The sequence below is a fragment of the Centruroides sculpturatus genome, unplaced genomic scaffold (genome assembly GCF_000671375.1).
Source record: "Centruroides sculpturatus isolate CEXI.00-Female unplaced genomic scaffold, Cexi_2.0 scaffold161, whole genome shotgun sequence".
Taxonomy (NCBI): Eukaryota; Metazoa; Arthropoda; class Arachnida; order Scorpiones; family Buthidae; genus Centruroides; species Centruroides sculpturatus.
In genome coordinates, this window is record NW_019384373.1 from 778,835 (window position 1) to 796,905 (window position 18,071).

At 30.4% G+C, this 18,071-nt stretch overlaps 1 protein-coding gene and 1 long non-coding RNA gene across 2 annotated transcripts in view; both read right to left on the reverse strand.

Moving 5' to 3' along the window:
* Positions 1-8,681: 8,681 nt before the first annotated feature.
* Positions 8,682-18,071, reverse strand: part of LOC111615563 (gastrula zinc finger protein XlCGF57.1-like) — an 18,518-nt gene continuing 9,128 nt past the window's right edge. Inside the window, exons 2-3 of the mRNA XM_023356967.1 lie at positions 17,280-17,719; positions 8,682-9,102 (exon numbers count right to left, since the gene is read on the reverse strand). Coding sequence (XP_023212735.1) covers positions 8,682-9,102; positions 17,280-17,719 — 861 coding nt within the window. The remainder of the gene's footprint in view (positions 9,103-17,279; positions 17,720-18,071) is intronic.
* Positions 10,161-13,165, reverse strand: LOC111615429. Its single transcript, XR_002755081.1, has 3 exons — positions 13,131-13,165; positions 12,974-13,043; positions 10,161-10,284 (listed from the first exon to the last, which is right to left on the reverse strand). It is a non-coding gene; the product is annotated as an uncharacterized LOC111615429 (long non-coding RNA).

The following is an 18,071-nucleotide window of genomic DNA, read 5'->3' on the forward strand; positions in this document are numbered from 1 at the left end:
TAATCCTACAATTTTTTGTTTATAGCATAGTTTATATGGATTATTTTCAAAAAGTTATACGTGATTTGGAAATGTTGAGTCAAATTTGTCTAGAATCGATTAATTTCATGGAAGAAAACCTTTCAAACAGCTGTAGCCCCTAAAATGCACAAGTGCCGGACTGTCATTGGTTCATATATTTAAGTGATAGTACAACAATTTATATAACACGGAACGTATCTACCGTGTCATAGGGTTTACTGTAATATTTTAGTAGTGTAAGTTACCAGAATTGTGTGTTACTTTCTCTAACGTGTAACACGGCTAACCACGCACTGGTGTAAGAATATAGAAAAGACAATTATAAACTTGAACTCCTGAATTTATATTCTGCATCAATTTATCAATTTATATTCAGTCCATTTCAACAAACATTGATTCATACAAAAAAAAAACACACATAAATACGAATAAAAGGTGTAATTAAGACAAATGAGGTCGCCCATTTCTTCATTGAGTGTGTCGATGTATTGCCAAACTTCTACATGTTTTTGGATGATAATGTCCACTTTCTGTCGCAAGAACCGCTGTTTAATATTTAACGCAGCTATTTCTTCAGACATTTTAATCAATCTTTTGTGTAGAATATACCCCATTAATGTTGTTCGGAGACAGATTCCTATCGTATGACCAAGTGTTTACAGATAATGCAAACCATGTAGAACAGCGTCTAGAAACGCTTCGGTATCTGCTCCGTTCTGATTTTTTATTTCCGTGAATAATATCATTTCTGCTACAACATTTGTTACTATGGCTGCAATAAACGTAAACTGCAACGGAAAAAGTAAATATTTTTCCATTTCCTTAATTTTTTTTTCTTTCCCTTCGTATGAACTCAACACGCAATAAAAAGAAATGTGTCTCCTTTTCAGAATGCTGTATTGGACCGATAGATAACTCGATATTAGTGCATTTACTATTGATCCTTTGAATGCATTTTCCTTGTACATATTGTTAACTCGTAAACGTAAATGTTGCCGTCAATTAACCTTACCAAAAACAGAATATTGACCAACCAGAGAAAGAACTCTACGAAATGCGTGTAGATTCGAAAGAGCAGAGAAGATGCAAGGTGTCTCTTTTGATCAGTGTCATTCGAAACACATGAAAACGGTTTCATTATGATCAATCCAAATGTTGCAATAGAGTTCATGTAAGGATCCAGCTAATAAGTGATACACACCATTTTGTCAATAGAGAATGGATCATATATTAATAAAGAGTCAAAATTTCTGTTTGTGTGTAATAATACAGTTTATTTTGATATATATCTATATATTTAGTAAAAAGACGTGAAACCTATGCCAACAGCGTTACTGAACGTTATTCCGGAGAAGTTACCATAGTTATAGCAATGATTTTCTAGATCACACAATATGCAATTAAAATAGGGAATTTCCATTTTAAAACGATATACGTCTACTTGCAGATAAATATAAAGTCGTAAAATTGTAATTTTCACCATTTAAAATTTTATGGGTTTTAATTTAATAGATTTCATGTATATTTACCATTCAAGTGTATTCATTCATTCATTCCAGCGATTAATTTATTATATTTATAACATGACTAACCGTTTCGTATTTATATTGATTAATCTTACATAATCTTAAAAGATGAATAGATTTTAATATTATTTTATAATTTATTAGAAATATGATGCAGCCCACTTCAGCTTATATAATATAAAATTAAAATAAGTATATAAAATTTCAATAACGTATTTTCGGATTCATTATTTTACTTATATAAAAGTATATTAATAAAAAAAATTTTATTGTCCACAAATGAATTTATATTAGAAAACAGAATAATTTAAAAGTAAAATAATTTGAAATTAATATTGATTATAAATTGGATAACCAAGAGAAATAGCTTTTACGTAAGTTGTTATTTGGCCTTATTAGTAAAGTATTCATATTTAATCTGACTGATTAAATTCATCGATTACATAAGCAGTAAATAAAAGAATTGATGGCATCAATAAATTTTATAGTCAAACAACAAGAATTTAAAGCAGAATTTATTATTAGTTTGTATTTAAACTGATAAGCTTATTCTGATTGGAATGCATTTTATGAGATTTTCGAATAATTTCAATTTACGTAACACCAGCATTTCTCGAACAATATTAAAATGATCAACTTTAATGTGAAAAGCGCGTTGCCAGAATGGAAAGATATGCAAATTTTAATTTTAATTTTTTATTTTATGACTTAAGACAGGAGTTTATTATGCATATTATCAATTAGTTAAAACTTGTAAGAAAGTTTCAAAGCTTCATGACATCGAGATAATAGAAAGAGCAAATGAATAACATGCACCAAAAACAGTAATTACATTTTAAACACTAATTATGAAATTTGGCTACTTGTATTTAAACTCTATGAATCTTCGCCAAGATTGGTGCATTTCTCTATCAGTATAACTATTTATTCTATTATTTTGTCTAATTATATTAATATGTTCATAAAGTTGTCTTTTGTAATTATTTTTTTCAATCATGGCGAAGATTCATACAAAAAAGTGTGTCTAAAAAATAAAAAGAACAATTGAAAGAAGTGGAAACGAGGTGCCCCCACCAGTGGGCGAGCGGTCTCCGTTGCTGTTCATAGCGGTAACCAGACCCTAAACACTGGGAAGTTCTGTCGTGGGTTCGCGCCACGATCGGACAGGCTGGCTGTTTGGAGTTTTCCGGGTTTTCTCCTTGCCAATAACGACTGAATAGGAGGCCAGTTCCCCATAAAAGTCCTCCCAAAAGGCATTATTTCCCGCGTGCGCGTATAGGCCGTTCGGATACGGCTGGCTCTTCGATCTCCTAGCGATCATAACCAAATGTCTGTCGGAGAAAAAGCCTATATAAGCTAAAATCTCTATATCAACATCTGAGAAGAAGAAGAGAAGCGGAAACGAGGTGTTAGTCAAATGGATCAACAACAAATGTAAGTTGTAACAATAGTGAACAAATGTAAAAAAACTTATATAATGTTAATATAATTTGTTTAATACAGTTTTAAGATCACAGTAATACTGCTTTTGTTAGTGAAATTTGAATATCCAGTTGAGTTAAAAATAAAGGAAAATTTCAAAATTGTAAGAATTTTAAANGTCTTCCTTTAATTAATCCAGATGTTTATTATGAGAATAAATTACAATATTTTAAAAATGATTTAACATACACAAAGGAGTCAAGAGCTAATTTCACGAATACATGCAAGAATACATGCAGTATTTGTTAGTTGTTCGATATATTTTTATTTATAAGAAGTGGAAATGATTTATAATGCATTATTTGTTCCCATAACCTATAAGGAATTATTTATCGTTTGCAGTACACAAAATTTATTTCAATATTATATAAATTTAGGCTGAATTCACAATTACAGTAAAAATGGTTTATAATGCATTATTTGTTTTCACAACCTATAAGGAATTATTTATCATTTGCAGTACACAAAATTTATTTCAATATTATATAAATTTAGGCTGAATTCACAATTACAGAAAAAAAGCTCTAATAACTGTAATCACAATTTTCAATGTGAATTCTGTGTTTTGCACGAATAATCGTAAAATTTATACAACAAAATAAAAAAAATAACCAACTTTTTCGCCGTGTAATGCCAGTTCACATTATTAGCAGCGCTACATCTGCATTCATTTCTGCTTAATCTACATTCGTTTCGGATTTAAGCTAAACATAGTTATATGTTACCATTCACTTTTTTTTCTTTAAGAGCAGCCATGATTTTGAAGCAGCGTCACAACTATTAACAAATGTCAAAACAGACGTTTGGCAGCTCCCGCGGTTTCTCGTTTTTAGCACAGCAGAGACATCAATAAAATCGTAAACACGTCATCACTTCTAGAGTTCGAATTGGTCGACATCTACATCTTACGGCCAAAAAACTTTTCCACTAAAGATTTCTCGAGTTGGTTTGTTAGAAATTTTACGCGTGTGCGATGTTACAATTTTCTGGATTTGGTTTTCAGTTTATGTTTTGAGTGTTCTTTTTCTATAAGTGTGAGTCCAGCCTTATTTCGAGTACTACATAATTTACACATTCAAAAAAGAAACTAAACAACGTTACAAAAGTTATTACATTATTTTTTTGAAAAACGTATAAATATATTAAACTAAAATTAGTGTAATACATTATATGAGATTTGGCAAAATTACACGAGACATTTTCGAAATACATTAGTTCGAAATAACACGAAAATTATAATTACGTTGCATATTTTTAGTATATAAGCACCATATTATATTTCGTTATAAATATTTCATTAAAAATTTTTCTGTACAATTAACTATTATAAAATGGCAAAAAACTTAATTTTCAGGATAGAGATGTGTTTTTAAAAAAGTTGTAAATAATAACAGCGAGTGAAATCGACATTATCTCTGACTTTCAAATGTGTTCAAATGTTAATTCCAAAGTTGGTTCCAAGTGTATAGAACGACAAATTAAACTATGTTGAAAAATGACATCACTGTTTTATACTTATAACGTCTAAAACAGATATAAACCGGAAACTTTTGGTTTCTACTTCATACCTAGCATATTTACTGTGTAATTAATAAACGAAAAATTTTCTGTGAGATCGTTCTAGAATTATCAGCATAATCGATTTTGTGCACAATTCCAGATTCGAATAGACGAAGGATGCTGACGAAAGAAAAAAAATAAATTCATTTGAAATATATGCAGTCATGGTTAAATTATAAAAAATAGCTTACATTTTCTTTACTTTTTTGAAAAGGAGAAATCTTTCCTCATTTCCGTATGCTACTTCAAATACAGAAAATGAATCGGACGAAATTACAAACTTGTGTAAATTTTCCTTTTTAATTAATGTTTTATTTCTTCCGTTTTATATATTCTACTTGGAGCTGGTTTATAAGTTAACTTTTTTTTTTTTACCATTTTATAATAATTAAAAATACAATAAGCTTTTAATAATAGTAAAATATTATAACAGATGGCGGCACACACGGAGCTTTAGTTGTTGCCGTGAAAGTTGATCAACTCCTTTCTGGACTTTCTGATATTTAAATCAGTTATAAAAAAGCTGTCATTATATCTATTTTAAATGTTTATTATTAATATTATTATTATCATCATTATTAATTAAACTGTATTTTGTATTTATTTTTTATCATATATTTCTTTTCATTATTTTTACCTTTCGATAGCAGCAAAATGCTGTTAGTGTTATGGGGTGGGGTGCATTTCGATGGAGGTTTTCTTCACTTTCTTCTCGTTGCGGACACTAAAAGAAATTTTATGTTATTAATCGTATTTTGAATGGTGAGGGACGGGGTCCGATATAATGAGTTTTTTAATCGCTACTTCTATATTATCCAATATCGATTTTTTCATAATTATAATGCCACAACCGATTACTGAATTCGTTCGAATATTAATTATTGCAATCAGACTGTTTTTTTATTTCAATTATTTCAAGTATTTTTAAAGTATCGGAGACAGCAGTTTTTAAGATTTGTAATCAGTATGCAGAAAAAAAAAAAACTGTTTCGTCGTGAGTATAAACAGGTCGTTTTCGAATTACTTTTTTTGTTGAGGATGAACAGCTGACAACAGCTAGCAAACGATATCTGTTTAAAATCTCAAATGCTTTTAAACAACAACAGCAACATTATGTTCTGAAACTGTGTGTTATTTTTTATATTTGTTCTATAAGCGCAATGTAGCGCGTGTTTGAAGGATCTTCAAATTCAGAAAAACCTGGAAGTGAAAGTCAAAGCTGTTATAAATAAGTCTTGTGTATACGAACTAAAGTTAAGCATTGGGCTTAGTATTTGAGATATGTCCTGTGTAGAATTTGTCAATTTGATTTTGAGCTGTAAGTTTATCGTAAAAATCTTTTTCTTAAATTGAAACACTAGGTAATCCAATGTATATTGTATGGATCCGGCTTGTGGTAATATACACCTAAGGATGGCATTTGTGTTTTTAAGGAATGTCATGTGCGATTTGTATATCTGTGTAAAAATGGTTTTATATATCTTCGTTGATTTAAAAGGGTCAAATAAGGCCCGAAACGCGTGTGTAAAAGTGATCAACAAAAAGTTAAATAAAGAAGTGAATTTGCAAAGTGATCGTTATTACGCTACATTGCGCTTATAGAACAAACAACAGAACGGTTTATATGCATCTCTGCAAACAGTAAGGAGAAGGTAAGCAGATTTGATGTAACTGATATATTGATAGATGATAGAAATAATTACGGAATACTTTGCGCTTTATCTGTAAATATAAGAATAGACCCTAAAGAAATGCGAATTGTCTGCTTATTAAGGAATAATAATGAAATGTTTGTAATATTATTTTCGATTAGCACGTCGATATAGAATTGGTAAATTAGGTTATGTTATGTTATAGTTGTTTTATCTTTTATGGGTTATAACTACATAAATTTAAACATGCGGTCATGAATAAAGTAGAAACGACACGATAATTATAGTGATAAAATTAAGTATTGTAATAAATCTGTATGTATTACTTATAATCTATAATTTATAGAGATTTATATTACTTTTATGTTTGTTAGATTAACAGAATCGAATTTGCGCGGAAGAAAAGCCGCTGATGAGATTTTGACCGAAAGTAATTCAATGAACCTTATAGGGTTTGCGTTGCTGCAACCCTATAAGGTTCATTGCTGCAACATTGATTCCAATGTTGCAGCCATGTTATATTTACTGAGGAGAAAAGTTTTACTAGCGATGTATTTACTTTAGATTTGTAAACGTCATTCTAATAATTACATTTATTAGAAAAGAGAATCATTTTAATTTTTAAAGCCAAATAAATGAAATCGATTAATGCGGTGACGTAAGGCGTGTCACGTATTTTTCGAAAGTAACTAATTGTTGGAACGCATTGTTAAATGTCTCAATTGCTGGCTCAGTTTTGTTGGAGAGAAAAAACCTTTGCTTTTTTCCTCCTTCAGGTAAAAAGTCGAAAACGGAGTGGAAGTCTTTTATCTTTTCCTTATTCAAATTTCACATAAGTTCTAGAGAGAAGTCACCGAGGAAAGCCGGAGACTGCTCTGACTTTTCCGAGTTTTTGGGCAATTGTATCGAGTTAACGATTTTTACAATTATTCAGTATTATCGTTTTCTATTTCTAATTTCTATTTCGAATGTGATCCGAGAAGCATTCGAAGTGCTTTATATTTCATGCGATATTCGTTCGTATAATTTACTATAATAAGGTATCGTTACTGCCTTTTATTGTCAGTAGTTATAATGTTGCACGCTTTAGTTTATATAGAAATTATATGGTAAGTTTATTGTATTGTACAAATGTTTGTGTGTAATAAATGTACAGAGTTTAATAATAATTAACATCTGTTTCAAACTAATTGAATAGTTTAATAATAATTAAACTATTCAATTAGATTGAAATAGATGTTATTTAAATGTGAGTTAGGACGAAAGAAACTCCACAAGTGATGTTAATCACGTGTGCAGTTACATTCTTTCCAACTCTCAGTGGAACTCTGACGTAGCAATCTCCTCGTGGTGAGTTCTGGGTTGCATTCGTTCGGAAATAACGAAAGGCAAGCGAAGGGTTGCGTGTATCTGTTGAATTTATTATTATAAGAAAGAGTGAAAAGATGTCAATACACGTAGGAATCGCAGAAGTAACAAGCGGTTATTTATTGCCACAACGTTTTTATGTGTATACGTAAATTACGATTATGGATTTATGGCAACAAATAACTTGTTAATATCAAGTTAAGCATAATTTACTGTATTTTTACGGCTAGATATTTGCAGCATAAAATAAATATTAATAGAACGATTTACCTTTCAATTGTCTATACCTGGTTGTATAGAGAATTATAATTACTACACATGGATTATCATTTTAATAGTTGATTCATGAATATAAAAAAATTATGTTTAATACATGAAACGCATTGTATTTTACGTGTAGACCGACATTTAATAACCGTGACGATGTAATAGTGTTGTATTCGATTTCAATTATGACATAGCCGATAGTAATTTAATTAGATATTGAAAACATATAAAGGAATAGAAAAAACATTCTCTTGAATCATTCAACATTGCTTGGTTTATGTACGTAGAAATAAATTATGAAAATTATAGATTTTTTCGCTTAAGGTTCTTGTATACGACTGCTTCGGATTGTCATCGATCTTTATTTATAATTTCACAAGAGACACAGAACGTGTAAAAAAAAACACGGTCTACACAACGGATTTTCAGTGATTCGTACTAAATACGAATCACTAAAACGAGTGACAACAATTGATCTTCCACTTGTCATGTTTCTGAATACACTTCTAACAATAAACGAATTCTACGTAAATAGTACAAATGAATGGGATCGCCCGAAATAAATGACACGTACGTAAACAAGTAAAAATAACCATATTATTTTCTAATCAATGAAATTTGTATTTATTCTAAAAAACTATCTATTTTCGGTACATAAAATCAATTGTTTTATGCACAAAATGAAAGTTACAAAACTAAAAACATCAAACATTAGAAATTTCTTGTTTCATGTTCAATAAAATCTAAAATACGAGTATTACATATTTTTCAAAGAAATGTACTAAAATCATTTCCACAAAAGTCATTATTCATTACTATTATGATGTTTAATAATATGATACTTTAAAGAACGTTTAACACGAAATTTTTGTAAGCAATGATTACACGAGAATGGTTTCTCTCCGGTGTGAAGACGAAGATGTCCTATCAGATGATGTTTTAGTGTAAAACTTCGTTTGCAATGGTCACAAGAGAATGGTTTCTCCCCCGTGTGAGTTCGAAGATGTAGAATCAGGTTTCCTTTTAGTGGAAAACGTTGTTGGCAGTGATCACAGGCAAAGAGTTTCTCTCCAGTGTGAAGCCTTCGATGATATTTTAACCCATTTTTCGAAACGAATTCTTTCTCGCAACTGCCACATCGATACTTCCCATTTCTTAACTTCTGATTGATTAAACCTGTAAAATATGATAAGAGCATTAAAACCGATAATCTCTTCACTTCATTGCTAATCGAATATATAAATATCTAAAATTAATCGCTGATTTTAAAGTATTGTTAAAGTTTGTGTGCAAATAGAAAAATAATTTTCTTTCTAGCAACATTCTTTAAACGAAAATTGATACGTTACAAGTAACTAGACCACCCCACATCAAAAAATAAATCATACGTAAACTGCTTACACCAGTATTTGCAAATATTTCCAAGCAGTATACACATAGTATCACAAATTAATGTACTTTATACATTTATCTCAAAACAACTTATATGAAAAGTAATTTAAAAAATAACATATTTGGAATTTATTTAAAATATCTTCTTCATTTCATTTCTGTTTCTCTTCATTTGCTTGACACATATTCTTCCTTTTTCATATTCTCGTATAATTTCTTATCACTGCCTTTAATTAAGTCTTCTGCAAACAGAAGTTAAACGCATTCCTCGACTCATCCTTTTTCCTGAAATTCTTCATTTGTCTCTTTTCTCTTTATTGTTTAATAGTGAATCTGAAAACAAAGTTTTGAAATTAGATACGAGAATGATGTTATACATTATTTTATAAAACAAATAATATATTTTAAATTAAATAATTTTAGAAATTCTTTCTTGAACACGTCATCCACAAAATTCAAGCTGGGTTCAAGATCTGAAAAAAAAACGTTTTTAAGTTAATTTTCTTGAACAGGAATACATATGCATGTGAAATGCATTAATTAATTATTAATAGGATATTTAAAATAATTTTATCTGCTATGTTCAAAAACAAGTAATTCATATAATATTGTATTTTACGAAGATCCTTTCCTTTTATTTTCATATTTCACAACTTTGATTGAAGAATTTAAAATTTTAAAAACAACCATTTCTAACCTTTTCCTAAAAATCGTGGCTTTAACAATGCCTAAGAAAAAATGAAAAATGTACTTACGTTTGTTTACAATAAGTCAAGAAACATCTTTCAACAAAAAAAAAAAAAAAACGTAAAGCACTTTCTATACTTGTTAGCACATTCCACAAACCGAACTCTAGGGCCATTCGATATAACTAGAAATGTTGCTCGAGAAATCTTCAGCTATTTATTGTCGTTTCTTCTCCACTTTTCAGTTCGGACAGAACCGAAGACGACGGCAGAACTTCTCTATCTGAATGGGCATTTGCTTTTTTTCTCTGTAAATGAATTGTCGATTTTCTGAAAAAAAATAATAAGTGGCACCATCTAATATTTAAATTCCAATTGTTTTAATTTCTGTATTTTTCGAAAGTTTCAAATTGAAATTCGAAAAATAATATTTCATTCGAATATTATTGAAAAGGTATGAATACTTTTAAAGAATATAAAAAATTATTAATAATGAGGGTTAATTAATTATGACACGGTCACAATGCCGGGCTGCAGTTTTTACCCATATTGATAATATACTTTATTTAAAATATATGCTCTCTATCTGCAATTAGCAGTGCCCCCGTACATCATTCTTTTCTTTTAACAATAGAGTCGTGCCGATCATCTATAACTGCTTTCAGGAAAAAACTTTTGAATCTAAATAGCGTGATTTCCGGTTTGCAGCGGAATATCATGTACAAGTAATCGGGGCATCCCGCTTCTTCTAACGATTCCATAATTTCTCTCGTCTTTCATCTAACTTCGTTCTGAAGATGTAAGAATTCAGTTAAGGAAACACTCTGCATTTAAACCCGTTATGGATTTTACTAAATTTTTGGAAATATTTCTGTAGGCGTATCAAAGAATTCTCTACTGCAACAACCAACTTGTTCCATTGTCTTTTAATCAATAATTAAAACAGCGCCCGACGGACTGATTATAAAGTTTTAAATTTGAATAGCCGAGAACTTTTCTTCCATTTTTCCTCGGAACAATTTCCCATTCCAAAATCAATTAATAATACAAAATATCTCAGCTTCTTTCTTGTTGCTCTTTCAACGATTGGGTTGTAACGGAACGTTTTTCAAATTTGAATAAATCCGGTGGCGCCGTCTCTAATTCCAGATGTAAGAAACGTCCATTTTTGCCGTTATTTTTATCGTAAAATTAAGCGACAATTTCACAATCATATTTTACTTCAATAGAATTTACCAGGAATAATATTTTATTAAAAATTTACTATAAAGAAATATTTTTTAATGTAATATACAGTGGCGCTGAATAATAAATCTCAGGGTGATCGAAATTTTCAGGAGATAAGGGAAAACAAAAAAGATGTTCAAATTCTGTTGAAGGAAGTCACTTTTACCAGTTTCCTTCGTTTTAGAAAATATAAATTTCCTATCAAAATCATAAAATAATTTCGTCTAAAATTAAATAAAAATCTTATATAAAAGAAATGCAGTTTCCTATATCTGCCCAAATAAATAGGGGAGATCGGTGCAAGTTTGTCAAGCGCTTTTTTTAAAAAACAAATTAAAAGGAGACTTTGGTTATAGGTTAGGCAGTTGAGTTTTATTGGTGGCTTGTTGAGTGTAGTGTTTTTATTGTTCTCCAACAAGCGTAGTTGAATTATCAAGCAAATTTTCATTTTCGTTCAATTCCATATAATATTTTTTTTCCATTTATATTGAATTGGCAGGTTTTGTTATAATTCCATGATAACGAAAGTTACTTTTCCTGTTAGAAGGATGTAACTTCAACTTATTCACGTGGCCAGATCGTGGCTTGGCATTCTGTTCTCAGGGTTGTACTTAATGTTTCGAAATCATGACTAGCGGGGTAAGATCGGCAACATAAAGCCACATTAGAAGCAAAGGATAAAAATCAAACAGATGATAAATGAAAACATGTTTGCATTTGTTATTCATGTATATATGTCTTTGAACTTGCATTTCGTTGTAATAATATTAAATGGGTGTTGGATTTGTATTTCTTTGTTTTAATAGTGAATTCCAACTTATACATTGTTAATAACATAATTTTATATACGTGCCTATCTTGCCCCATTACTGTTGCCCCTATACCAGGGGCAACTTTAATAAAAATAATTAAAATAATTACAACTTTACAAAAAGAGAGAAGTTGCCGATCTTGCCCCTATACCCGGGGCAACTTCGTCAATTTCTCTCTTCTTGTAAAGTTGTAATTATTTTAATTATTTTTATTTCCAAACTGATTTTAACCAGTTCTATAGTAAGGTAACATTCCAATAGACAATATGCAAAGCTTTTTTTTCAGTTTACAGCAGTATTTATTACACAAAATTTAAGTAAAGCTTAACATGCCGATCTTGCCCCGATATCCCCTATATTTTACACATTTTTTTAAAAATAAAATTGAACATTATTAACTTTAAATGTATAAAACTTACTTTAACCCTTTAACGACCACCTGTCATTAATTATGATGTAATTAAGCATAAAAAATACATTAAAAATACTTAAAACTAAAAAAAAAGAAAGAAATGGCGTTTATTTTCAAGAAAAAGCTTCAAGTTTAAGTTCTTTTGTCTCGCCTTTCTGCCAAATTTAACACCGATGAGTCATTGCTGACACAGCTGGATGACCTTGAGAACAGCTGGAGTCGGATTTCCCGGGGCATTCTCATAGACGTCTCGTATGGACAAGGGTTTAAACTAGGGTGAATGAGCGACGCCTATATTTTTAAATATTTTTAAAAAAATTAAGATTTTAATTGCAATTTCCAACCCCCCCTAATTAAGTAAATTTACATATAATAAAATCGATTAAGATAAGCGCCACTTGTGTGCTTATTTTAACATCGCGCATGTTAAAATGCCTCTAGTCTGGGAGTCCGTTTTTTTTTTTTTTCCATTTCGCCTCTTCGGCGGGATCCGTAGGTGGGTCGTTCTATTTCGGCCATTCTATTCGTTATAACGGTTCGGTTTCTAAGATAGCAAATTTAGGCTTACCGTGGTCGATCGTTCAATCCGGTTACATCGACGTTGGAATTTTCTCCCTTTGTTAAGTTAATTTCTCATGCTAGAATATCAGTATTCACAATTAATCCAATCCTTTGACAACAAAACAGCTTTATTTCTAACTAAAAGGGTTTAATTAACACTTTACATTAAAGGTAAGCACACCTCGTGCTTCAATCAACGCCACCTAACAGAGATGATTTTTTAATTAATTAAGATGTATGCGCAGCCTTCCCATAGCCAAATTATAGCCTCGACATGCACGTGGTAATCGAAAGGTAAGATGTTATGAAAAACTTATGTTTAACATTCGCATGAAATTATGTTAGTTTGTTACTTTATAAAAATGTCTGCCATGCATACAAAAAACGTTTTTGTTCTCTAATGTTTATATATTTTTCCTTTGTTTCTGCCTTAAAAATTTTTATTTCTTCTCGTGCTTATTACTACATTGTCGTACTCGTCCAATGAGGAAAGTGTTTAGTGAATTCTTCTTAATCGTAGGCGGAAAACGACAGGGTAGTATTGTATTTTTTTGTTATTAATTAATATCGTCAGCATGCTCTTCTGTCTTCTTTTTATGAAGCGTGTGGTGGAAACAATGTATTGTAGCTTATGTTGAAATTATCGACATTCGGTGTACCCTTGTAAGACGTAGATCATCGGTGTTGTTTTTGCTATTTCGTCGTAAACTGTAGATAATGAAGTTGCGTATTTATGTCAGTTTCATGTTTTCGATGGACTATATCTGCATGTAGCGTAATCAAGATATGGTTATATTTTAATACTATGAGAACGGTTTTCTGACGAAGTTCACATATANTCTTTTCATTATTTTTACCTTTCGATAGCAGCAAAATGCTGTTAGTGTTATGGGGTGGGGTGCATTTCGATGGAGGTTTTCTTCACTTTCTTCTCGTTGCGGACACTAAAAGAAATTTTATGTTATTAATCGTATTTTGAATGGTGAGGGACGGGGTCCGATATAATGAGTTTTTTAATCGCTACTTCTATATTATCCAATATCGATTTTTTCATAATTATAATGCCACAACCGATTACTGAATTCGTTCGAATATTAATTATTGCAATCAGACTGTTTTTTTATTTCAATTATTTCAAGTATTTTTAAAGTATCGGAGACAGCAGTTTTTAAGATTTGTAATCAGTATGCAGAAAAAAAAAAAACTGTTTCGTCGTGAGTATAAACAGGTCGTTTTCGAATTACTTTTTTTGTTGAGGATGAACAGCTGACAACAGCTAGCAAACGATATCTGTTTAAAATCTCAAATGCTTTTAAACAACAACAGCAACATTATGTTCTGAAACTGTGTGTTATTTTTTATATTTGTTCTATAAGCGCAATGTAGCGCGTGTTTGAAGGATCTTCAAATTCAGAAAAACCTGGAAGTGAAAGTCAAAGCTGTTATAAATAAGTCTTGTGTATACGAACTAAAGTTAAGCATTGGGCTTAGTATTTGAGATATGTCCTGTGTAGAATTTGTCAATTTGATTTTGAGCTGTAAGTTTATCGTAAAAATCTTTTTCTTAAATTGAAACACTAGGTAATCCAATGTATATTGTATGGATCCGGCTTGTGGTAATATACACCTAAGGATGGCATTTGTGTTTTTAAGGAATGTCATGTGCGATTTGTATATCTGTGTAAAAATGGTTTTATATATCTTCGTTGATTTAAAAGGGTCAAATAAGGCCCGAAACGCGTGTGTAAAAGTGATCAACAAAAAGTTAAATAAAGAAGTGAATTTGCAAAGTGATCGTTATTACGCTACATTGCGCTTATAGAACAAACAACAGAACGGTTTATATGCATCTCTGCAAACAGTAAGGAGAAGGTAAGCAGATTTGATGTAACTGATATATTGATAGATGATAGAAATAATTACGGAATACTTTGCGCTTTATCTGTAAATATAAGAATAGACCCTAAAGAAATGCGAATTGTCTGCTTATTAAGGAATAATAATGAAATGTTTGTAATATTATTTTCGATTAGCACGTCGATATAGAATTGGTAAATTAGGTTATGTTATGTTATAGTTGTTTTATCTTTTATGGGTTATAACTACATAAATTTAAACATGCGGTCATGAATAAAGTAGAAACGACACGATAATTATAGTGATAAAATTAAGTATTGTAATAAATCTGTATGTATTACTTATAATCTATAATTTATAGAGATTTATATTACTTTTATGTTTGTTAGATTAACAGAATCGAATTTGCGCGGAAGAAAAGCCGCTGATGAGATTTTGACCGAAAGTAATTCAATGAACCTTATAGGGTTTGCGTTGCTGCAACCCTATAAGGTTCATTGCTGCAACATTGATTCCAATGTTGCAGCCATGTTATATTTACTGAGGAGAAAAGTTTTACTAGCGATGTATTTACTTTAGATTTGTAAACGTCATTCTAATAATTACATTTATTAGAAAAGAGAATCATTTTAATTTTTAAAGCCAAATAAATGAAATCGATTAATGCGGTGACGTAAGGCGTGTCACGTATTTTTCGAAAGTAACTAATTGTTGGAACGCATTGTTAAATGTCTCAATTGCTGGCTCAGTTTTGTTGGAGAGAAAAAACCTTTGCTTTTTTCCTCCTTCAGGTAAAAAGTCGAAAACGGAGTGGAAGTCTTTTATCTTTTCCTTCTTCAAATTTCACATAAGTTCTAGAGAGAAGTCACCGAGGAAAGCCGGAGACTGCTCTGACTTTTCCGAGTTTTTGGGCAATTGTATCGAGTTAACGATTTTTACAATTATTCAGTATTATCGTTTTCTATTTCTAATTTCTATTTCGAATGTGATCCGAGAAGCATTCGAAGTGCTTTATATTTCATGCGATATTCGTTCGTATAATTTACTATAATAAGGTATCGTTACTGCCTTTTATTGTCAGTAGTTATAATGTTGCACGCTTTAGTTTATATAGAAATTATATGGTAAGTTTATTGTATTGTACAAATGTTTGTGTGTAATAAATGTACAGAGTTTAATAATAATTAACATCTGTTTCAAACTAATTGAATAGTTTAATAATAATTAAACTATTCAATTAGATTGAAATAGATGTTATTTAAATGTGAGTTAGGACGAAAGAAACTCCACAAGTGATGTTAATCACGTGTGCAGTTACATTCTTTCCAACTCTCAGTGGAACTCTGACGTAGCAATCTCCTCGTGGTGAGTTCTGGGTTGCATTCGTTCGGAAATAACGAAAGGCAAGCGAAGGGTTGCGTGTATCTGTTGAATTTATTATTATAAGAAAGAGTGAAAAGATGTCAATACACGTAGGAATCGCAGAAGTAACAAGAGGTTATTTATTGCCACAACGTTTTTATGTGTATACGTAAATTACGATTATGGATTTATGGCAACAAATAACTTGTTAATATCAAGTTAAGCATAATTTACTGTATTTTTACGGCTAGATATTTGCAGCATAAAATAAATATTAATAGAACGATTTACCTTTCAATTGTCTATACCTGGTTGTATAGAGAATTATAATTACTACACATGGATTATCATTTTAATAGTTGATTCATGAATATAAAAAAATTATGTTTACTACATGAAACGCATTGTATTTTACGTGTAGACCGACATTTAATAACCGTGACGATGTAATAGTGTTGTATTCGATTTCAATTATGACATAGCCGATAGTAATTTAATTAGATATTGAAAACATATAAAGGAATAGAAAAAACATTCTCTTGAATCATTCAACATTGCTTGGTTTATGTACGTAGAAATAAATTATGAAAATTATAGATTTTTTCGCTTAAGGTTCTTGTATACGACTGCTTCGGATTGTCATCGATCTTTATTTATAATTTCACAAGAGACACAGAACGTGTAAAAAAAAACACGGTCTACACAACGGATTTTCAGTGATTCGTACTAAATACGAATCACTAAAACGAGTGACAACAATTGATCTTCCACTTGTCATGTTTCTGAATACACTTCTAACAATAAACGAATTCTACGTAAATAGTACAAATGAATGGGATCGCCCGAAATAAATGACACGTACGTAAACAAGTAAAAATAACCATATTATTTTCTAATCAATGAAATTTGTATTTATTCTAAAAAACTATCTATTTTCGGTACATAAAATCAATTGTTTTATGCACAAAATGAAAGTTACAAAACTAAAAACATCAAACATTAGAAATTTCTTGTTTCATGTTCAATAAAATCTAAAATACGAGTATTACATATTTTTCAAAGAAATGTACTAAAATCATTTCCACAAAAGTCATTATTCATTACTATTATGATGTTTAATAATATGATACTTTAAAGAACGTTTAACACGAAATTTTTGTAAGCAATGATTACACGAGAATGGTTTCTCTCCGGTGTGAAGACGAAGATGTCCTATCAGATGATGTTTTAGTGTAAAACTTCGTTTGCAATGGTCACAAGAGAATGGTTTCTCCCCCGTGTGAGTTCGAAGATGTAGAATCAGGTTTCCTTTTAGTGGAAAACGTTGTTGGCAGTGATCACAGGCAAAGAGTTTCTCTCCAGTGTGAAGCCTTCGATGATATTTTAACCCATTTTTCGAAACGAATTCTTTCTCGCAACTGCCACATCGATACTTCCCATTTCTTAACTTCTGATTGATTAAACCTGTAAAATATGATAAGAGCATTAAAACCGATAATCTCTTCACTTCATTGCTAATCGAATATATAAATATCTAAAATTAATCGCTGATTTTAAAGTATTGTTAAAGTTTGTGTGCAAATAGAAAAATAATTTTCTTTCTAGCAACATTCTTTAAACGAAAATTGATACGTTACAAGTAACTAGACCACCCCACATCAAAAAATAAATCATACGTAAACTGCTTACACCAGTATTTGCAAATATTTCCAAGCAGTATACACATAGTATCACAAATTAATGTACTTTATACATTTATCTCAAAACAACTTATATGAAAAGTAATTTAAAAAATAACATATTTGGAATTTATTTAAAATATCTTCTTCATTTCATTTCTGTTTCTCTTCATTTGCTTGACATATATTCTTCCTTTTTCATATTCT